Below are 23,375 nucleotides of genomic sequence, written 5' to 3'. Positions count from 1 at the left end.
CTGAAATAAGTACAGCAAATCAGGTGGCATAAATAAAATGACAAAAATGAAAAAGTAAACATAGTTTGACTATAAAACACGCATGTTAACTAAGTAGAGCGCACTTGATTGAATCATGGTTTTGTGGTTTCACCGTCTATGTTGATGTCACAGTTTGTTTTCAGAGCTGCACAATATCAGGTACTGCCTTGTATATGTATATATATTCTTTATGTAATTTTGCATCTGTTTTCGTTGTAACAGTTGTATATATCATGTCCGATATGTTTTCATTCTTCATTTCTTTGGCTGTCATTGCAAAATTCTGTCAAAAGCGTCAAGGAAATATGAATAATTATCCACGCCCTGTTAGATAATTCTTCGTGTTCTTAACCATCAGGAAAGCCTTTTTTCAGAGCAGCAACGCCCCCAAATTTTTCTTCCAGTTGGCAAATATCTGTTACACGGATAAGAGAGTCATTTACGATTTTTCTTTCTTTGTAAACGACTAAATGATAATATCGACTCTGTCCTCGATAGATCGCCATACCCCCTTGTTCGTTCGACTTATAGACAATAGTGTTTCAACATCTGTTAGACATGCACATTTTTCGCCCAAGTTTCGTACAAGAATCGAGGTACGTTAAGGCCGGAGCCCATCCTCAGTGGTTTGACCCGGGTTAGCAGTTGATACCTTTAACTTTACATTAATAGCACTAAAATTTATTTCGATTTGCAAGAGAAAGTTGCACACTTGAGCTCCTCATTGCACGGGTCTAATCACCTCAGACACAATTATCGTATTCAGTTACTCGTGCTTTTGTTTACTCTATCCCCTACGTCGCGGATATTTCCAAGCATATTCTACTTCTGATTTCCTGTCTTGTAATGGTATGTTTTTTTACGCCCAAAGGTCCTGTTACAACAGAATGTTCATTGCTTTATTGCAAGTTCTGTGCGTGTGAGACAACAGGCGGCAACCAAATCTTTTTCCCGCCATTTCGGGTGGCGTGTCCAGTTTATGACGCATTCACGCCCCTCTGTGTCGATGCTACTTGAAAAGTTAGAGTGCAAAAAATTGAGGTTCGTCGTTTGCAATCCGTGCAAATTTCCTCTATCTCTTGACATCTTTGTTTGTTAATGGTTTTATATTTCTTTCGTGGTGTTTTTCTAATTCACAAAACTTTTTCTCTCAGATTATCTCCTTATTGAAAGCCTAATTTTTCACGCTTCGAAAACAACAGCAGCGACAGAATTGGGATTTAATGAAATGTGAATTCTCTTTGTTTAAATTATGGCGAATCTGGAATGAATATCATATAGCCAAAAGCCAGCTAATCAGACCACCCAATCAGCATGAAAGAAAATATCTTAAGAAGACAACTTGCGAGCAAGCGTGCATGGTCTTAGCGAGGGAAAGCACAAGCGATCAAATTATTTTTACTTCTGTGGTGTTAGTGACATATCTGATTGGCTGATAGGGTGCTGCGTAATTTTTGCACCAATCACAGAGCGAAATAAAGTAAAACAAACTCGGATTATTTTCGACACCAAGGTAACGTGTCGACACTCGATCAGGAAAATTTATGCCCGTTTTTATGGCTCCCGAGGCCAGGACTGTCCTCGGTAAAATCAACTTGTGGCTTTTGAACAATCAAAGGTTCTTGTCGGTGCTTTGATTCAATGCAGCTGCCATTCGAGATGGCTGTAAATTTAGTCTTTGGGTGAAGCTACAGGAGGCGAATTATAAGGAAAATCTCCTAAATGATTTTCGCGTGGTTCTTGTTGTAATATGCATTTGTAATAATGCTTAATCCGGCAAAAAAAAAAAAAAGACTTTGTAAGCTGATGATCATTCACAGAGGGCCTTTTGTTGGCGTGTTATCTTTTGAATGATATATGATAACTGAATATCCTCAAACGTGACCCATGTTCCCAGAAGAAACTAAACACATACTGATCCTGGCACCCACAGATTGCAAAATTTCACGTTTAGCTTGGACTGAGAAAAATGTATTGCCTCTTGTAAACAGCGCAAAGCGCTATAGCGAAAGTTTTGCGGCTTACTGTAATAACTTTTGTTCCTGCATATATATATATATATATATATATATATATATATATCATTTATAAAACTTCATTTAATGCAACCGTTAATTGCTTTTTGTGCCTTCCTCGCGTGTTTCCTCTCGCGCGCAGTCTCCACGCTTCGGTTGCTCTCTGGAGTGTCCTTCATTAGAAAGAACATCTCTCGGATTGCAAGGCAAACAATCTATCATCCGCCTTTTTTAATTTTGGCAATTTTTCCAGTAAGGTTTCAGATTTGGTTATCCTCAAATTAAGACAATAAGTCGCTCTCCAAAGTTCAGATTTGCCAGGTCACTCTTGACCCGGGGATGAAGATTCGCATGCACGCTTCTCCTAAAAGGCCTTATCCCTCTTTGCCACCGGAAGAGATTTGTTTTTAGAATAAAGTAGAGAAGGAATTTTTATTACTTTGATCAGCAAACTGAGATACAATATCATTGCGGTACACATCTAACTCAGTAGAGGAGGGAGTGTAATTATGGCGACAGATTAAACTTTCGTGACCTCAAAGCTGATAAAATTCTTTTGTTAGACGCGGAAAAAATAACACCATCAGTATTATTTTATTTGTGGACAAAGCGCAAGTTTAGCTTCTTTATTCAGGTGAGGGTAAGTTTCTCGTTAAATTTGGCCACTCGCTTTGGTTACCTTTGGAGGATAAGCGGTTGTTTCGGGTTCTCCTTGGCGATCAATAAATTTTTGTTAAGTAATGATAACAAAAACCTACAAATGCACAGCCGATTTATCAACTTCGACATGTAACAAAGCTTTAGGTTTGGTAATGTAACGGACACGTCTCTTGTCTGATAGCTAGTCTGCACAGGGTGATCTTATGTCTTTAATGGCGAGTTTCATTTAGCATCGTAAATTGGGTCGAGGACGAACGAGACGATATTGACATACGAAGTCCCGACGTTGACTTGAAATTCGAGTTGATTGCCGGTAAAAAGGTGAAAACTGCCCACGTTTATCTCAAACGAAACAACTTAGCGTATGAATGTGTGGAATTTCACCACGTACAAAGTCGATTAATTGCAGGCCATCCTGCTGATTCCCTGTCAATAGTAAATCCTACTAATTGATGATTAATTGTGGCTATCCCTTCTTTCTTATCTCGAACAGATCGCCTCACTAGTTATCTCAAGGCCTCACGATGAAGACCACCGATCGGATAAACCTCTGTTTGTGCGTGTAAACATTTTACAACACGAGTGAATGAATGAAACTGACCTAATGATGGTAGTTAGTTATTGCGGCGCCTGAGTTGTGGAATTCTCACAGATGTAAGTGACACAAATTTGACTTGATTTATTGCTTGCTTCCGTCGCTCGTGAGACGCAGATTACATGTGTATTACTTTTCATTAATTGCGGAGTTTAACGGGATATTTAGAAAATGATGCGCTCTTCTACGCGATCACCGGTGATTTTGCTGCTATTTTTGTTAACGGTACCTAAACTCTCAAAACCCTGTATTCAACTGCTCGATGGCTGGAAGCAACTAAGCGCCGGGGAGCGTGCTAAACTTGTCCAAGTGGTGTTCATTGGGAAAGTGGTGAATCTCCACCCGTACGATGCAACATCAACGCATGCGGCAGATTTCGAAGTGTGGAAAATTCTCAAGGGAAGCAAGTTCGTGGAAGAGGTTTTGGAAATGCAGTCTTCCCCACTGGTGATAGTTTATGGCTTTGGCGAGAAGATGCATTGTCTCTCGCCAGTAAATCTAGGAGAAGTTCATATGGTATTCATGGTTTACGCAAATGAATCTCGTGCGCTTATAGCCAGATACGAAGATGTATTTGGGGCCACCGCACCGGCTACGGCCAAAAACGAGGAAGAAGTACTGCTGGCCTTAGGTGAGTAGCACTGAAGATTTTAAATTGTTCGTTATCTCGTAACAATACTCCACGTTTTGTTCATTTATTATTCGAAGGATTGCTTATCCAAGCACATTTCCCTGCTTTAACATTAGCAAAAATCACTTCATCTCTGGAGATGTATTCATATGGGAGCTTATCAAGAACAAACAGCTTTTGATTGGGATTTTTCTCACGTATTTCATATTACATCAAGGGAATGATAAAAATATTTTTAGAACAATGGAAAAACAATTTAATTTAGGGCATACTTTAATTAAGCATTAGCAGGATATCTGTTAGTAGTTGTTTTGTATTGTTTTCGCGCGCCACTAGGCGCGACGTAAAATCGGAAAGATTTGCGTCGCTGAGCGATCGTGAGGGGGAAATGCGTGGTTTGGAACGTTGTTCCGTTTGAACGACGTTATAATCCTTTTCGAGAACGTGACAGTTTAGTGATGGCTCATTGACAAAGACAACAACAGAATGCAAACCACGGTTTGCGGTAAAGATCCATCGTGTTTTTTATCATTTCCTCTTAAGGGACAAAAATCTTTGACGCGTCATAACTAACCTTTTTCAAGCTGTCAAGTATCGTTCTAGAAATGAACAAGGTGCGGGTTTCAACATCTGCTTTTTTGATTTGTTGCAAGGGATTCTGCTATGATTACTGAGATTAAAATATCATTTTTGCAAAAGCGCTTGCTTCACTTGCAAAACAAAACTCTCCGTAAAGCAGTGGTTAAAGCTATCATAGCAGATATCTGAGGCTTAATTTCACGCCTCTTGTTGTCTTATGAAGAATACATAAAAGCCCTTCCGAGGTACAGAAGATCTCCTGTGTTTGTGGCATATAATCAGCCTCCCGCGAGTAACTGTCAACAGCGGGCAATCCACTTTGCCTCAGTGTCGTTCCAAGCTTTATTTTGCACGCTCTCACTGCGACGGGTGAAAGGCTTTTTATCAACGAATGACAGAGCTATTTCTTTTCAAGAATTTCCGGAATGGATCCCTCCTCGTTGCAGTTTGTTTTTAGGTGGTTTGGTACAGATAAGGAACACCGACTGTTTTTGAAAACGATCTGTTTTAACCCCATTGACAGTGATTGGCGTGAAGCCCCATCATGTTTTTGTAGTGTGATGACTGTGATAGGGATCATTTCAAAATACAACTGAGGTGTCCAAATAATTTAATTGACGCGCAGATTTTGCGGTACGTTATTCAAAACTCTATACGTTGTCGGAGAAACACTGCGGTAGATTCTGCTGGGACAAAAACTGCACCGATACACTGTTCACTCAACTTTCGTTAAATTTTAAAAGAGATAATATGGGCGCGGCCTTAAAACGATATCATATTTTTTGTATTTCGTATCACATGAAAACCTCACCAAGATCTCCAACTTTACTTCCATCTTCAAACTAACAAGTTTTTCTTAAAAATCTGGATCGTTGTTAAAGCTGATATTTTTTTCCTCAAGATTTTCCCTTTCATTTTCTCAGTGCTATGAAGGAACTTACTCTCCTTTTAATTGTGTACTCATAAAGACATTGTGGCTTTTCGAGACACTTTCGTGTCCGTTTAAAGGGAGTCGTTGGGCGTAAATTAATCTACCTTTAGCACGTGTGGTGCCTCGCAGTCTCTCCTCGTTAACAACATAGCGGATTAACTCAAACTTCATTAGTATAATCCTCAGGTGATGATCAAATATATGTCTCCAAAACACCTTTGTGGCGACAACCAAATCCTGCGGAGACCGGCTTCATTCAAGCTGTGTTTATTTGACTTTCAGCTTGTATAAGAATTCTTGATCCGTTAGCTTTGGTAAGAGAAAAAAAAATGGGGAAAGTCGCGAGTAAACGAAAGAACTACGCCATTGAGAAATTGTTCCTTTGAAAAAGCTTTCCCTACTTGTAATTTTCTGATAGGAATGTACGAAAGTTTAAGAAATTGAAGAGACGAACAAAAGTTAGCAGTACGCCTTACAATTATTTGAATTCGGCAATGTTTTTCTGTCATAAATTTTATGTGCACAGATTAAAGTAAAAAATTTTCATGTGAAGGGATATCACATGAAACAATTCATAAATCATTGCAGGTTGAGATGCTCTGTCGGCAAAGAATAATAATCTTTCTGTATACCATGTAGTAATGACATTAAACCATCTCCCAAATACCACGAAATGCCGGAAACCCTATCATGCTCATAACTCAAAGCAAACAAGCGAAAATTGGTCTAATTCTTTACAAGTACTAAACAAATACAACAAACTGTTTGGGTTAATAGAAATTAGTACGGAGTAGAAGAATTTTTGATGAATTTTTCCAGGGTCTATTTTCAAACCACTGAGCGAAACAATTCAGTTGCAAAATTTGCGTGGTTTTTGACAAAATTATGGTCTAAGGAATCTAATCAATCACCCAGCATTAAAGAGTAAATTAATCTAAGCCCTCTTATCACTGAACAAATAACCTTGTAGGAAGGTTGGCCTTTACTGTAACTAGACATCTGTTCTGAGCTCGAAATTTTGCGTCTGTGCCTAGACGAAAAGATGAAAACTCACCCAATAAATTATCACTTGAACCAGTTTTCAAACAGGAGGTTCTTTCTGTTGCGGTTGGCTCCCTGTGAGTTGTAGACGAGAATTACACCTTTGCGGATGTTTGTTTTGTGATAACTTAATATAAACAGATTAAAATATTTTGTGGTAATCTGAATCCAATAAAAAAAAGAATGTCAACGACAAGGTTTGTCAATAGTTCAGTTAAAGCTGGAATTGTCCAGCTCGTGATCGATTCGATACATAAGAAATTTTTGTATGTTGAATTATAGCCATCGAATATTTTTTCTTCAAACATCCCTTGACAATCCCTAAACATTTCTTTAACTTTCCTCAGTTTTTATTTAACTGGATACAGCTTAAATCTCTCTCCACAAATCGTAAAAATCCAATTTCTATCTGGAGAGGAATATCACGGAATCTTCCTGGAGACACACGCACACAGAATATGGTTTTGAACCAACTCAAGATTTCAAAAAGTTTTCTTTATTCGTTATCTTAAACATTATTGTTGTTATCAATTTTTACGGTCATTCTAGTAATACATTATATGTATTGTATCAAGAACGTTTTCTGTTGTCTAAAAAGAATACGAGAATAACTCTGTAGTGACTAAACTTGGTGAGAAAAGAGAAAATTTTGGCCACTTTGGAAAAGGTTTGGGTCTTTAAAGTAGCGGCAAAAAGGTGGATCATTTCGGTAAGTGCGATGGAAATTATGTAAAATTTTGCCGAAAATTCACCCGTTGTTTCAGGACCTTTACCACGTTACGGCTAGATTTCTTTTGGGTGCTCATCTCCTCGATGTTTATTATTTTTTTTAATTAAAACGAACTGAGAGATCTCAGATTTAACGAGTAAGCTGAGATTTCCTGGGTAGGTTTCATACCTACGCGTGTCGAGTCCAAAAAGTATGTTGGATTGATCACGATCTCCTCTTTTCCTCGGGGCACTTGGAGGCTGTCACGTTCTTTAAAGTCAAGAACACAGATTAAATCTTAATCCTAAAATTGGCTTTCATCTTTCGAGCAGCTTTCGTCAGTCGCCCTGTTGAGGTGCTTTTAAGCTCTCTTATATCCCGTGAGTTTCATGTTTGACCAAAGAAAGCAAGAAGAAAAATAACAAAAATTTTTGCTTATCAATATGAACGCACGCGTTTCATTAGAAGTTTCTTGTTTTTTGTTTTTTTTGGCTGCACAATCAAAATGGTAGGACCGTGATGTAAGCAAAATAAGACCCTTGTGGACAAGATAAAAGTGACCCTTTTTCACATTTTGCATTGCCAGAAAACATCCTGAGCAAAAGATTTTTATTATTTGAGGGATAAATTTACGTTGTTTTTACACAAGGTTCTTAAATCTCAACTGCTGAGCGTTTTGTTTTAGATTTAATTCAATACTTGAATCTGTACTCGTGCACGTCCTTAATGCAGTCGACTCTCGACCTGTAGACTCCTCGCTGTTACGGCATCCCGCCATTGCGGACAACAGCCAGCCCCCGGCGAAACACAAAGAAATGACTGAAATGAACCCCCGTTATGACGGACTCTCCCTATAACGGAAATGCGGACACTTTCATCCCCTCAACCCCGCCAGAGCAATATTTTACTTGTTTTATTTCTTGCTATGGCGGACACTTACATACTTCGTCCAAATCCTGACACGCATAATATAGAGCGACATTACCATAAAGGAAAATAAAGAAACCATTCTCCAATTGGGTGCGAACATGCCATGGCCGCAGAATTTTCTACTTGCGGCCGGATCTTTTTCTGGTCCGTGAGGCCAAGATATAAACTTTATGTTTGCGTAGTTACATATTATTTCATATGTTTAGAGATAAAACAATTTATTTTTCTCTCGTAACCCGCAATCACGGACTCTCGCTATTAATAACACTAAATGAGTCGATTGTGATGAGATGGTCTGCTGCAAGAGTGGTGTTTCTACAAATTAAAGATTAACAAGGGCTTGGTTCGTGATAAGGGGTAGTTCTTTTCGGTCAGGGGACCTTTTAGAATTTGTTGGCAAACTCGTTTAGCATCGTGCTTATAAAGTCTCGAGCTCAAAATTTACCGTCTCTCTCTATGACCAAATATATTTCTGCTGAAGAAGCCCAGACTGCTATCGTCTTTGCCTTTTTGAAAGATTTTTAAATAGCCTCTTAGCCAGAAAAAATTGCTACTTTAGATTAACCATTGTTTACTAACTCCTTAGTAAACAAATGTACGAAAATTCTTTGGTTTGAAAATTTTTAATGTCCTGCATAAATAATGTGACTCTTGTTTGCCTGCAACGTTACGAAACGAATCATCTGAGAGTTTGTGTTTACAGCTGCGGAGTAATACGCCGGAGATCTGCACAATATCTTCGCTTGGACAAGACAAATTCGAAGTGTAATCCGCAATATGGCTTTAAATTAATCGCTCTCTTGTTAAAAGGCACTGAGTCGGTCCCCTAATGGAGACTCTTATAAAACGTTAGTAACTTTGTAAAGATCTCTGAAAATTGCTCCGCAGGTCACTTGGTAACTTGGATGGTGTTATACACAAAGTTACATCACAAAGCCTTTCTTACCGCAGTAGAGTTGGATATGAGAGTCCGTAGTCATTTTCCCATTTTTTTGCTCCGAAGCACTTGAAGAATGTCTTTATCTCTTAAAGTCTTGTCTTTAACTCTCAGAATATGATATGGGGTTTTACTGCGACCCATTCTGTCTGGTATCCTAATGATTATACCGACATGGTGGTATTTTAAGCTCGTTACATTTCTGTTTTCGTATGCTTGTCATATCATTTACCTGAGAAGATTAGAAGCCGGTGCACTTAGCCTTAAAAAACACCTTGCGCACGTGTGTAAGATCAGTGAATCGAGGCTGGTTTGACATTTGTTAAATAGTTTTGGGTTTCAATAGTTTTCGATGTGGTATACGGTAGAAACTGAGTTGAATTAGCTAATTGAAATTGAAAGTCTTAGAGGTTATAAAACGTCCACTTAAGTGTAGAGAGAATGTGGTATTGGAGCTCCATTAACGCCTTTGCTTTAGAATAAGATTTGAGGATTTGCCAAGACGATTGACCGTATTTTAGTGCATGAAAAAAAAAACCTTGAACTTCTAAATTAGCAAGAAATGCCTGAGCCTAAATAATTTGGTTTTTTTTCCAGAACTTTCAGCTCTTACGGTTTTACTTTATTTGAATCCAAGATGACATGACGTCTTATTTAACTCGGTCACACTCTTTCATGTTCTCAAAAATAGATAAACTATGCTCGAAAATTGGAGCATTCGCTTTTGAGCGTCACCCCTGAAAACATGGCATTTTGCCAAAAATTGTGCTCAAAAGTTTTAACTGTGCTAAGTCGAATCATTTTAATAGCACCTCAATCTCCCCCGTTCCCACCACCAGCAGCTGAAAAGAATGTGCCTGATCAAATTCCTTGAGCATTATGCTTGAGATAAAAGAGCAAGTTTGAGAAGACAGTACTCAAGCAACAGAATTTCTCTCTTGTTCAACCGCAACATCAAGAAAATTTACAAGAAGTTTAATCATGCCGGGATTATTCTAAATGATCTGGCTATAGCAATATGCCCAAAATTATACTGGTATAATTTTCCTGTTCCTACTCAAAAATCTCCTCTTTCAGTGACTCTTCTTTTATCAGAATTAAGTGTTTCTCTTTATCACTAAGAGGAATTCGATCTGTCTGATTGCATTTCAGTGATTTCCGAGTAGGTCAGGAACACAAGATAAAATTAATGTTTGTTAGTATAGATACCCTTCTCTGTTTTTCAAGAAGCAGCTTTACGCCATTAGTTGCTCGATCTCCTCGAATCCGTGCGAAATGTATCGTTTATCTTTTTATTGAGGTATCATTTCTGATACCCAGCTTAATCGACTTTGTTTGCATTGGATACAGTTTTAAATCTGGATAACGGAAATTCAATTTTTTTATGGTCGTAATCGTGTATGTGTGTTCCCACAGCGGTCACGCAACTTTGCAAGACGTGCTATTTTTCAGGCGAATGGCATTTCTGCAGCTCGTGATTTCCTCAGATCATGGGCGCTTGAGGCTAACAATTATTGTGCTTCAAAAGAGTCCAGGGAAGGAGAAATGATTAAAACGAAACGTTATAGCCATTGAAATTCACAGTCATTAAGAAAGGTCAGATTTTGCCACCAGGACACACAATCTCTTAAATTGACCCTTTCAAAGTCTTTGACAAACAAACTCTTAACCTTCGTAAAACTGATGAAATGAGAAATATGAGCGGTCAGGAACCGGCTTTTTATAAGTTGTTCACCGAGGTTCTTTTGCTTAGTCTTTGACCCTGCTTGCAATCACGTTTCAAGATTGCTCTTTGTATTCAGAGGAGAACAGTTTTACAGAAAACAAAACAGGAATTTTTAAACGAATTCATGTTATTGTACGATTAAACAAGTCAAGTGCGCAACAAAAATAATTTCATTAACATATTTACCTTAAACAGTTTTGTCGCGTGCACACATGTTGTAAGCCACAGCTTAATTAGTCAGCGGGCGTATTTACAGAGCGCCAAGCTTGATTGATTGGGTGTTGTGCTTAACTGTGACGGAATGTCTCACTATCTGCTGTGAAGACCAGTGAGAAATGATCCAGTTAACAATAACACGAGCATAGGAGTTCTGAGGCTTCAAAATGCCCCGCTATCTTGGTGACTTTCTGTTTAACTATCCAGTTCATGACTGCTCCTTCTCGCCAGACAGCCGAACCTCTTACACTCAAACTTCTATTTCGAAATGTCTTTTATGAAATAACCATTTGCTTCAACTTTGAGATCACCGAAATATATACGTGGTTATTTCCCTTCTCGTCGGTAAATAATTGTTAGTAATTCCTTACGATAGCATCTGAGAGAAAGATTTGCGGAGTGTGTATTGGGTCTGTAGTCGGCCAGGCTGAGGAGGCGTTCACAGGTCACCGAAGTTAATTGGAAACTCATGAGTCCTCCAATCTGTTTTGAGGTGTAATCGGAAATATGAGAATTCTGAGATACTCTTGTAGTTGGGGTGGTAATTCAGGGCTGATAATCTAATTTGCCTTCGCGCCAGAAAACCGAAAAAAAAGGTAAAAACTGCAGCGTATCTTCCTTTTTCACCCACTCTCGTATAACTGTGCTTATATTTCTTCTGGTTTTTCGCGTTTTTGTTGACGACTTCCCCAGATGAAACATTACCACGGAATTGCTAAGTTTTGCACGAATTAAATTCGTGGAATTCCTGTTGGAATATTGAAATATGTTACCAAATTAAAAGGGTAAAATTAGTAAAAGTAGCTCAAAATTGTAGTATAGATTACTGATGGCTTTGGAACCATTTAATCTTTATGCGGAGGTCCTGTAAACATTTCATTCCATAGATTAAGGCTTTTCATTCACATAACAAAACCGCGTCAACAGATCAAAATTTGAACAAAGCATTAAGAAAATGTTTTGTTTTATCTCAAGCATAAAGCTAAACGCATCAGTCAAGGGAAAAAAAAGTCCCATCCTTAAAATCTTTAATTTTTTTTGGCACTGAGTTCCTCTTTTTCTGTAAACAACACCTGTCCTTTGACCTCAAATCATTCCTAGTGATTACGAAATGTTCAAGGTAGGTTACGTTATTTGCTTTAAAAGGACGGGCACAGGAGCTTTCGTGGGTGTGCGAGGGAGGATTCGCGCTATTGAATGAAGCACGAGGCAAACTTCTTTATCAACAGTATCATTTGATGCATTAGGCTGGTGTGGCAAAAAGAGCGATTCTACCGAAGCGTTCAGCTTTATTTCCTAATCTAATTTTTCTTCCGCTGTTCGTCTATACACGTTTCACTTGGGAGCCTTTAGATCCTTAGTTAATACGGCCTGAGGAGAGGCAGCAACACTTCGCCATGAATTTGAAACAAAAAACTTTGAACAGCGTAAAGCGCAAGCAAAATGCATTCTGACGCTTGGGGACGGGTATTTCAACAGAGTTTAACCGTTGTTGAACAAAGCGTGTTCTAAACTATCCTCAATTTAGTTGAACCTTTTATCTGAGCATTTATTATTGCAATCAGTGTCAAGAGGGCTGAGAGCTAACGGTGGAAGCACATTTGCTTAATTAAATCGACCCTCTTATGGAGAAAACCTGATATCTGAGCCCCGCTGAATGCAAAAAACCGTGATTTGGGTTAGACCTCGTGTTAAAAACCGACACTTCGAGTTTTGTTTCAACCTAGCCTATTCAAACTGACAAATCAATGTGATATTTACAGTGGCGGATCCAGACCTTGAGCTAAGGGGGGCCTGGTTTTTTGTTGCTTGCCCTGCCGGCTTTTCTTCCTTCTGCGATTCTATTTTTTTTTTTTACTCAACGCATATCGTTACTTTACACAAGGGCGAAACGAGGTACTATTAACCCAACGCAGAGAGCCACGCTTACGGCTCGAACCCAAACACATGATCCTATTTTGTTGTGTTTATAAAGACAGACTCGTTCTTCGGTTCACTTCAGTTTTCTTCGGTTCACTCCTGGAGTACATGTATTGCAAAGGGTCCGCAAAAGCATATCTTTTTTAATATAAAATAAAATGAACGAATATATTGAACGTAAACTTTTTCCGCAAAAACTTTGTGAGGCAGCGTGAGGCAGGAAAAAAACATTTGAATTCTTAGCAACAAATAGGACCTCAGCAGTGCGCACGAAGTACTGTTTGCTTCAAAATATTGCTGATCTTATTAGTTTGCGAGGCGCGTTTCACATGTGTCCCAAATACTTTGCACAACTTTCTGTGGTCCAGTGATGCAGCATCTGACCGCCAAACCGAAATTGAGCAAAGTTTCAAATCCTCACCAGCAACTCAAGTATTTGTCTTTGAATTAAAATCGCGACAACTGTTTCCATCTTTCCTAACACTTGCTCTCTTTCACACTTCGTTTCAGGTTGGAAACCCTGGTCGAGCTGGAGTCGCTGCAATAAAAACTGTGATGTGGGTGAACAGTTTCGCACAAGAGAATGCGTGAATAAAGAATGCGATGGCAGCTCTCGAGAATCAAGGAAGTGTAACGAGTTTGAGTGCTATGGTGAGGTTTCTTTCGTTTTACGGAGCGGTTTGCAAATTAGCACCTCAGGAAATGTATGAAGAACAGTATAGAGAATATGCTATCTGATGTTAGGGCAGCTAACTGAAATAAGCAAAAGCAAAGTAATCCTGTATTACCTGCGCTAGTGAATTGATTATAAAAGATCAAACCTAATTTATTTAGTGTTGGGGAGGGTGGGAGGGGGGGAAGCGACATTTTGTCACGTTTTTGGTCTTAAAAGACAGTCTGTTCCGGCTTTGTAGTCGTGTGAGTCACAATGAAATTTTGCCAACTTTGTGATCATGCTACAATGAGAGGAAAAACGTCTTGGCACGCCTTGCTACTTGATAGCGTTTTCCTTTAACCCGTTAACTCCCATAAGTGACTGAGACAGAGTTTCTACTTTTAACATCAATACAATATTAACCAGATAAGTGATGAGAATAAAGAAAAATATCAATTTGGGGATAACTAGTTGATCCAATACTAAATTCTTTGACCTAACATAAGAATTGTATGGTTGACAATAAGGAGAAAGACAAATTCGATCTGGGAACTAAAGGGTTAACTTTCACGCGCCAACTACTCTTAGCAACACTGGAATCGTGCCACCTTTGAGGTTACTGAGTGTGTTATCACGCGAGTTAATTTTATCTTAAGAGACTGAAAACTGCGTGTAATTTTCACCGTTTGCCATCGTTCCGTTGTCATACCAAAAATTACTTTTGATCAATGCTTTTGAAATTATTCTAATTATTAATTTCACTAATATCAATTATTTATTTTCAGGTTTAAAGGACATAGCTCGACACATCCGAGAGGATCAGATTCCACCCCTTTCAAAACACGACAACATAAAAGTAGAAAACGGAGTCTTCAAGTCCATACCAGTTTCAAAAGTGTTTCGATATTACAATTACTTCCCGGACGACTTTTCTATTTTATTTTCATTTCGTGTCATAGCTCTTACAAACATTTACCTAGTGGCTATGCACGATCACCGCAAATCTTTAAGGTTAGGAGTAAGAATCACACCAGATCTGGTGATTTTTGAATTCGAGAAAAGCTCTGCCATTCAATTTCGCGGAGGGTCGCTGGACTTTCCTGTGAGAATAAAAAAAGACCAATGGCACACCCTGGGTATAAGTATCCAGGAACGAAACGTCACAGCCTATTGGGACTGCGCGAGGATTGGGTCCAAGAACTTACAAGAAAAGTTTTCATTCGTTACGGATGCTATGGGTAAAATCAGCGTCGGGGAACCACTGCTTGTGTCGTCCATAGAGAGATACGAGGTGAGTTGGTGGATACCGGATGAAATGCTATTTAACTACCACAGTCAATGGTTAAGTGAATTCTTAATTTAATTTCATTGAATTATCTATCGAACAAGAGGAGAGAGCATATCTTAAGAGAACTCTAAAGAGGAAAAAGACAATTAACCATTACTAACAATAACTAACCCTGTTGTCGTAACACAACAGCAAATTGTTTGAAGGGATAAAAAGACATTCTGGATCTCTGTTTTGTTAACCGTATTTAATCAATTAAACGCCGCTCTCGAATAAACGCCGCCTTCGAAACAAAATTATTACTTAATGTCACCCTTAAGTAAACGCCTCCACCGCCCTCGAGTAAACGCACCCAAGCAGGAGGAGGCGGCGTTTTTTTCGAGGAATATATTGAACCTGCTAAAAATTTGAACAAATGCTCACTAGAATAAATACAGAGAGGTCTTGTGGAGGACAACTTAGGGACAATATCGAGATACCTCTGAGGTAGGGCGTGAAACCTCGTAGGCTGCGTCATGTGTGGGGAGAGCAAGGAAAACATCAGGTTTGTGCTAGAAAAGGCAGGGAAACACCTCGACGCCTTTTTTTTTTTTTTTTCCAGCGTAGTCAGAATGTATGCATGAGCAATCATTGAATTGACTTTGATAACAGAGCAAAGCTGTTCCATACACCGAATTGCTTTGACCTTTGAGTGATAACTAACCTTTATTTGGTGTAATTTCACGAAATGGCTGCTATATTTTTTAGGTTGAGGTCAGCGAGTTGTACTTCGTACCAGATCCCGGCGCATCAAGACAACAGTGCGACCCTCCAATATTCAAACCAGTGAGTGGGTTAGAGATAAACATAAAGGATTTAGTGAGTTTTATCAGGAAATAAGAAATGTTAGCAAGCAAGATGAAAATCGAACTTTGGAAACAACAACTCTAACTCATACATTTGATCATTGCGAGTACTTCGATTAAGTTTAAGAACTAGATATGTTTCTGTAAACAGGACAGAATACCGATCTTTGACGACATTGCTTCAATTCTGTACTACTACCAGTAAACGGCATTGTGATACCACGGACGGGACTTAATGACGGTACGAAGAACATCGACCTAGCCACATCACATAACAAGTAAAACAGAGCGGTCAAACACCGCGACTTGCTCGCTTGTGTGATTGTTTATTCTTGAAAGACAACTTGGCTCTGACAGCCTGAGAGCACGCCGCCTTGTCGTTTCACGCACATGCGTAGGCGTTTGACCGCTGTGTTGACGAGCGAGGGTGCGAATATGACTTCCTTTTGCCTAATTTCATACGAACCTAAATGTTTGGTTTGTTGTGCAGGTCTTTCACGCTCACGAAATAGAAGGTAGTGGTGGAGTTAGTGCTTCGGAAATCTACGGGAAAGAAGGCTCCGGTACGCCAAATTATGTTGAAGATTCTGAAAATGAAGGTTTGTTCAGGAAAGTCGTAATTTCAGTGCTGATGCCAATAGTGTGTGTTTCTCTGAGGAGTGGTTGAGGAGGGACTGGGAAAAGGGGGTGGCTAAGGATGGACTTTGATCTCGCTCAGGGATTTTTGAGATTTTCGATACAAAGAAATAATCAATTGATAATAAAACGCAATCCTGGATTGCATTTATTTGCTTTATTTTGGCACACAATCGGTCTTGAAATTCTCCCTCAGTCAAATGAATGGAAAAGTACTTAGACCTTATCACAACTGGCCTCTTTGCAGTTCTTTTCCAACTGAGCTAGCAGGCCAACTGGGAGCTGGTATCGCACCGGTATCGCAAAGGTCATGGGTTAAATCCCGTACAGGCCTGAATCTTTTCAAGCCTTATTTTCAGTACTGCTCAAGAAGTGTTCATTACTGCGAAGATCGCTTTCATATTCACGTCTTTATCCACAGTTCCCATATATGACTTTCATATATTCACAGTCATTTACTCATCGCTTCACGGGTTTATGTGGAACCAACACATTGACCAGCTCGCAGTTGGCTTATTAGCTGAGTTGGTAGAGCGCTGCACCGGTATCGCAGAGGTCATGAGTTCAAATCCCGTACAGGCCTATACGGGATTACTTTGAATTCTTATTGGCTCCTTGTGTTATTTCCAATTTTTCCGACGGCCAGTTTTGATAACTTTGAATGAAGGGGTAAGTTTCTAAAGAAACTGTGGTTCTCGTCGGTGGAAGAGTATAGCAGGGCAGTGAAGTGTTATCAACTGAATTGATAACGTATGGTTTTATGGTTTTAAACTCTTTATGGTGGTCGATTTACGTGATCAACTCAGTTGATAATACTTAATTACACCGTAATAACTTTGGTTTGGTTTCACGAAACTGAATCGCGAGCAACTCAAGGGGATCTGGGGCAAACTGTAACGATAGTTTGCTCTGTTTTGTTAAATGTTTCAACAACGTTTTTTCCCCTAGTCGAGATCTCTTGGTCGGAATGGTCACAATGCTCTAAGACTTGCGGTAAAGGCCGAAGGCAACGCTTAATGACGTGTAATTTCGAAAACGGTCGGCCAACAGAAGAGTGCCTTCAAGCCCTCCAAATGTTTGAGGTCAAAGATTGTTACTTACAAGACTGCCCAGGTACTAAACGACCACCCACTTTTAATAAAAGTAATAGTTCTTTTGCAGACCCGAAAAACGAGCCACAGAGATGTAACTTCTTCTGGGTCTCTTCGTATCGGATCGTTTCTTAGATCTCGCTTTGCCATTACTCTGGTAAAACTTGCAACGCCATATGAGAAGACGAGCCAGTGCAATAACCCAGATCTTGGTTTTCGCCGCCTGAGGTCTCGGTTACCGGTCTTGAAATTTTACCAAATTTAACTCCCCTGCTGATAACTCGGTTGAACACCTTATTAGGAATAGTAATGAGCCTTAAGTCTCAGCCGTTAACTGGGCTGAAATTTTTTATCTGAAAAGGAGACCAAATTTGTCCCGTCAAGCGAGCTGGCTTGGTTCCGGGATGTTTTGACTGGGATCTTTCTAAGCAAGCACACATAACCTATTCCTAAAGGGGTAAGCTAGTTGTCATGGCAACCCTGGCAAACTGTCCTGTGCGGGATAAGCTAGCTTTTCACAAAAGAAGATTGGCTTTATGTAGTACTTTTCAATAAGGTCTTGATAAATAACAAACCAGAGAAATCAACAGTTAGAGTAAAGCTTGATCTCCAAAAGTCATTTGCCCGTCTCAAGCGCGGGAAAATGTGTGTCACCCAGTCGTAACCAGCTTTCGTCTTGCTTCTGATTGGTCCAAAGTATGGCGCGAGTTTTCTTGACCCAATCACGAAGCCTCGTTGACTTATAACAAGGGCCAATCAATAGAAAGGTTCACAATTGAGGGAGCCAATTAGGTACAAGTGTGCAAGTAAACAAGCTTTATTTTCTTTCTTTGATTTTCAGCCAAGTGTGATCTTCCGTGTTTAAACGGCGGATTCTGTATCAGTCGTAATAAATGTCGCTGTCAGCCTGGTTACCATGGTGACGTCTGTGAAAAAGGTTTGTTAAGAGTTTAGTTCTTGAATAAAATTACAATAGCCTTTAATTCGTGTCGTTTACCTTTTCAAATTGCGTGAAAATTTGAGGAGATTTATGGAATTCAAGTTAACCTTTGCCAGTGGGAGTCGCGGTAGCCTTGTGGGTAGTGCTCTAAAATCAAAAGGTCTGCTGATTACTGTGTTGTTTCCTTTTTTCTTTCGCGGTGCTTCCCTCCAATCAGGAGTATAGATGGGTAATGGCAGACTATCAGGGAAACCAGTCGAAATTTTAGGGGAGTAGCCACACTCCAAGTTGCTACATGCCACTGGAGTCGGAAAAAATCCGACGGGAAGAACCTCTTAGCTCACATGCTGAATTAACCTTTGTTTATCGGTTACAGTGGAGTGCAAGATTCATTGTCGTAATGGCGGCACTTGCGTGGGACCCTACAAGTGTAATTGCCCGTCAGGATATGGGGGAACACAGTGCGAGAAAGGTGACCATTTATCAGTTTAGAAATACATATTTAAGTCTCGCTGAGTTTAAAACTAGTAGGAACAAACTCCTGAACTTCAACCACCGGTCAGCTTTCCAGTGGCAGTTTTTAAGAACGAGCCACTGGCGAAATACAACTTCGATTTTCTAATTGACGTTTTCTTTGGCGTTGCTTTTCCTTATATTATCAGATTTTGGGTTTTATAAATCAATAACTTCATGTGTTGTACACTAATCATACTTTATCGTTCACCTTAATTCAGTGTTTTTACTTTCCTTTTGTTTTCTCCGCAGTACTGTGCACTCCACCATGTCAATATGGCGGCAGGTGTATCAAGCCCAATGTGTGTCAATGTTTTCATGGTTTTACGGGGCCGTATTGCAGACGTGAGTATCGGATCCACACATATGAATCTTATAATCGAAGAGAGATTTTAAACAATTTAGTGACAATACTAAGTACATCGAAAGCGCACGAGTCTCAATTATTTCCGATTTAGCTGTTAGATGCCTCATCAAATGAGGTACGGAGATCTCGTTCGCGAGCTTTGCCATAGACTTGGTTCAGGATCGAGTTGTGACTTCCGCTCGGGTTTCCACAACCTAAGCAGAAGTCATTATCAGAGTAGTTAAGTGAGGAGTTGTTGGTCAAATATCATAGCATAAGTCTGGTTCATTGAAATTGGTTGGTTTAATGTTGTCGGGATGAGATAGCATAAATCGAACATTTATTACACCTTTGAAATCGCCCGGTATGAAGATAAAGTACGAATGAATACTCTTGAGAATTTTGTATCGATAGTACCTTTGAGTAATTTACATGACGCTTTTGTTTCCTTCTCTCCTCAGCCTCCTGCAGCCCGCCTTGCCTCAATGGCGGCGTGTGCGTGGGTCCAAACGAATGTCGCTGTGCCAAAGGTTTCACTGGAGAATCTTGCCTTCAAGGTATTTGGGTTGATGCATTGTTTATTGATTGAGACTCTTCATATTTGAGGATGGAAGGTGACGGGAAACTTTGAAATGGTCAAATACCACTTACAGTTACAACTTTGCAACTCTTTAGCCTCTAAAAGTGACTAGCATCTAATTTTTCTAAACAGTATCATTTCTCCTATATCAAACGTTGAGGTCACGAGAGTAAAGGGAATAATCACCAATTTAAGAAGCTCTTGATTGTTCGAAAAATTCTCCTTGCTAACACATCAGGAAATGTTTAAAGAACGGTATGGAGAATATGCAAACTGATGTTAGGAAGTAAAAGGTTCGGTCATTTTGCCGCCAGTTTCTATCAATGTTTCCTCTCTCGTTTTAGCATTATGCAACCCGCCCTGCATGCATGGCGGCGTATGCTATCAGCCAAACAAATGCTCCTGTCCATTCGGCTGGCACGGAAAGAGCTGCGAAAAAGGTACGTTCCCTTGGGGGAATTTTTTTTTGAAATGCAGGTAGACCGGTGTAGCCATTTAAATCCTTAGGGAGTATCGACCTCTTCACGAACTATCCCCTTTTCTGGTGTAATTCGTGTCAAAATTAAATACTAAAGGATACGTCGATTGAGCCACACAATATTTTGCGGCCTTGAGAACAAGGCTGGATCAATTGTTATTGGCCGTCAGACTTAGTCTTTCAGACCCCGTGGCTCATCAATGAAGGCGCTTATCCCGAAGTTACCAGGAGTCTTGCACCTCCTCCTTTATGCGCCTGATTGGAGATGTCTTGCCCAAGGGCGGCCTAGTTTAGCCAGGGCTCGATCCAAGCCAGCCCTTTCGCTAACCAAAAGGTGATCACTTCTTTTACTAAATAGGTTTCAACTCTATATTTTCAGCGCGTTGTTATCCGCATTGTCGAAATGGAGGGACCTGTTGGAGAGGAAAATTCTGCCTTTGTTCCAAGGGATATTATGGTTATTACTGCCAAAACGTTCTCGGTGAGTAAATAAATGATTATCAGTCAGAATTGAAAGCAGAAAGCTATTTCAAATGATTTTGTAAAACCCCAACGGAAATTTTTTTTTTTCATGCATTGGAACCCGAATCCCACCCCATTTTTGCACCAAGTTTTATTGCTAAATCATTTGAGGATGTCAATTTAGTACCCTTAAGTATTACTTAAATCACAAACGGGATATAGTGTTGCACGACAAGTCAAAGCAATTTTTGATCGAGAGTCAAATTTGATTGGCCCAGAAAACCAGGTCATCCTCTAAACCAATCAGATGCAAACCTTAAACCAATATCGATTTCGTTACTTGCGTTTTCCCACGCTCTACACAGTTTTCTTAGTTTTTGCTTTAAAGATCTTATTGGCTCTCTGAGCGACTTTCTTTGGCTCTCATTGGCTGATGTAATTGTTTAGTTTTGGATTTGCAGAAAACACTCTTTTTACACGATGTTGGTCTCTGTTATTCTCTGGTTCACGAGTATACTTGACTGTACATGTAACACGCTTCTTTTCTTTTTTTTACAGCTGTAAGGTCGTATTAGTGGGAAGGCACGAGAGACAATGAACAAGACAATAAGACAAATTTCAAGAAACGTTCCTTTAATTTCCCAAAGGGAAGAAGATAATAGAATCTTTAAGTTTAACTTATGTTTCACAAAAAGGAAGGAAATTTTCTCACAAAGTCTCGGCATTTTAGATGCTTTTAAGATGTTGGACCAAAAAAATGAGTCTGGATAGGTCTACAACTGCAAGCGCCCCAAAGATTTCTTCTTCCTTTTTGCGTGACTGCGTGACATGTAATTCCCTGTGTGACAGATTGCGATTTTAACACGCGTTTCCCTTAAATAATTGTCGCATCATTTTTAGAGAAACTAACTAACTAAAAGCGCTTGTACATAGATACTGCCGTTCGGTAGGTTCGTTTGTTATTCAGGATAACATCAGTTTGGAAAGTTCTGCAATCAGATTTGTAAATAGTCGCAAACGGTACGTCGTGAAACAATTGTCCAACTTTTTGTCTGGGACGAAATAACTGATATCAAACGCAAATTCGTTTTGTTTGCAATCTCTCTCTGAATGTTATGGAGGAAAATAAAATTGAAGAATAGTTTAACGCTGCTGCTGTTGAAGTGTCAAAGTGGAGGGATTTTATCTCATTTCTCCTCACCTCTTTGGATATTTCGTGAAAAAATCTTCCCCTCCCCTTTGTCTTTCATGTTACCAGCCTATAAAAGGACACCTCAATTTTATATGCTCCCATGTTTCGTTCAAAAAAAATTTGACATATACATGTCCTTTCCTAGAGTCGCAGAGTGAAAAAAAGAGAGCAACCCTTGACTTTCGCGTTGTTCAGGAGCCTCCGAACGCCAAACCCGAGCGCTGAATCCGAAATAGATCCATGAACGTCAGTGATACTGTGAAATATATATTTTTTTTGCTGGACGTTTGATATTTTGTTGATATTTGATCACAACTAGTGGCCTTCCACATTTGCAGACGTTCCAGTGAAATAAACCCCGAGTTCATAAAAAAAATGGGAACAGGGAACAAAAAAGAAACTAAGAAACGAAAAAATTGCACAGCACTGCGAAAGTCACAAAGAAAGCAACAGAGGGTAGCGAAGAGACAGATAGTCGTGTCTCGGTTGTATCAGAGGCCGGGGAACCCACGTTGTTCATGGAGCCTGACCAGATTGCTTTTCCGTTGAGAGCCAAATCGGGTAACCACCACTGGCGGAAAGGAGAAAAAGTCTACGAGAATTATAGCTGGAGTCACCTCTGGGGTTCAAACGGTTTGAGTTCGCTGTGAGTTGGAAATTACTGAACGAAGATATCGCCTTGCGAATGAGGGTCGAAGGTAAACACGTGCAGATGGTACAACCTCCAAGAAATCAAGGGGAACCTCCAACGGTTGAGGAGGAATGGCCAAGTTACCTCACTACTTCAGATTTCAACAACTTGGACCATCAAAAGTGAAGAGGAGAAAGACTTTGAAAGAATTACAACATGATTCTCCTCCTGGGTTTATAAACTTCGAGTCCGCAGCGGATTGGACGGGTCATGCGAATGGAAAGTGAGCAACAGCACACCTTTCTGTTACATAAAAACAGCTTTATTTTTCCTATTTTGGTTGCGTAATCGGTTAATTAAAAGTCCCACTTTTTACACGTTTACCGGATCTTGAGACAAATTTTTTTCACCAGTTTGAAATACTGCAATAAATAATTGAGTATACCATCAAGCTTAAGAAAACAACAACATCTATATCGGCTGTCCATAAATTTCATCCATCCCCGAAAACGATGAACGGGATACTATTGTTGCTTAGACGAGACCTAGAGATGTTGGCTTATATTGTGAAACAAATTTTGTTTGTTGCCGTACTTTTCAAGTCAGTGAATGAAGTTTTCAAAAAGCCGACGTAAACCTTCTCTAAATGAAGGGATGGGGAATTTTCATGATGTTCTTCTCCAAACATATCTCTTTCTCAAAATATTTACCAGTGATTTTGGCTTATATTACGTAACAAATTTTGTTTGTTAGCGTATTTTTCGGTGAATGAAGTTTCTAAAAAGCCGACACATACCTTTTTTTCTA

At 39.6% G+C, this 23,375-nt stretch overlaps 1 protein-coding gene across 6 annotated transcripts in view; it reads left to right on the top strand.

Moving 5' to 3' along the window:
* Positions 1–21,892, top strand: part of LOC131771764 (uncharacterized) — a 34,618-nt gene extending 12,726 nt beyond the window's left edge. Inside the window, exons 3-16 of one of the 6 annotated variants that reach the window (XM_059087629.2) lie at positions 3,190–3,350; positions 3,460–3,922; positions 13,422–13,562; positions 14,352–14,857; positions 15,602–15,679; positions 16,190–16,298; positions 17,284–17,448; positions 18,268–18,363; positions 18,743–18,838; positions 19,132–19,224; positions 19,687–19,782; positions 20,150–20,245; positions 20,663–20,764; positions 21,304–21,892. In XM_059087629.2, coding sequence (XP_058943612.2) covers positions 3,463–3,922; positions 13,422–13,562; positions 14,352–14,857; positions 15,602–15,679; positions 16,190–16,298; positions 17,284–17,448; positions 18,268–18,363; positions 18,743–18,838; positions 19,132–19,224; positions 19,687–19,782; positions 20,150–20,245; positions 20,663–20,764; positions 21,304–21,320 — 2,055 coding nt within the window. In that variant the 5' untranslated portion in view covers positions 3,190–3,350; positions 3,460–3,462 and the 3' untranslated portion in view covers positions 21,321–21,892. Of the gene's footprint in view, positions 1–76; positions 181–2,518; positions 2,677–3,189; positions 3,923–13,421; positions 13,563–14,351; positions 14,858–15,601; positions 15,680–16,189; positions 16,299–17,283; positions 17,449–18,267; positions 18,364–18,742; positions 18,839–19,131; positions 19,225–19,686; positions 19,783–20,149; positions 20,246–20,662; positions 20,765–21,303 lie in introns of those variants that run through there. The other 5 variants (XM_066173128.1, XM_059087624.2, XM_059087625.2 and 2 more) reach the window with 5 other exon arrangements.
* The last annotated feature ends 1,483 nt before the right edge of the window (positions 21,893–23,375 follow it).

Source organism: Pocillopora verrucosa, chromosome 10 (genome assembly GCF_036669915.1).
Source record: "Pocillopora verrucosa isolate sample1 chromosome 10, ASM3666991v2, whole genome shotgun sequence".
Classification (NCBI taxonomy): domain Eukaryota; kingdom Metazoa; phylum Cnidaria; class Anthozoa; order Scleractinia; family Pocilloporidae; genus Pocillopora; species Pocillopora verrucosa.
This window is presented reverse-complemented; position numbering and strand designations above follow the sequence as displayed.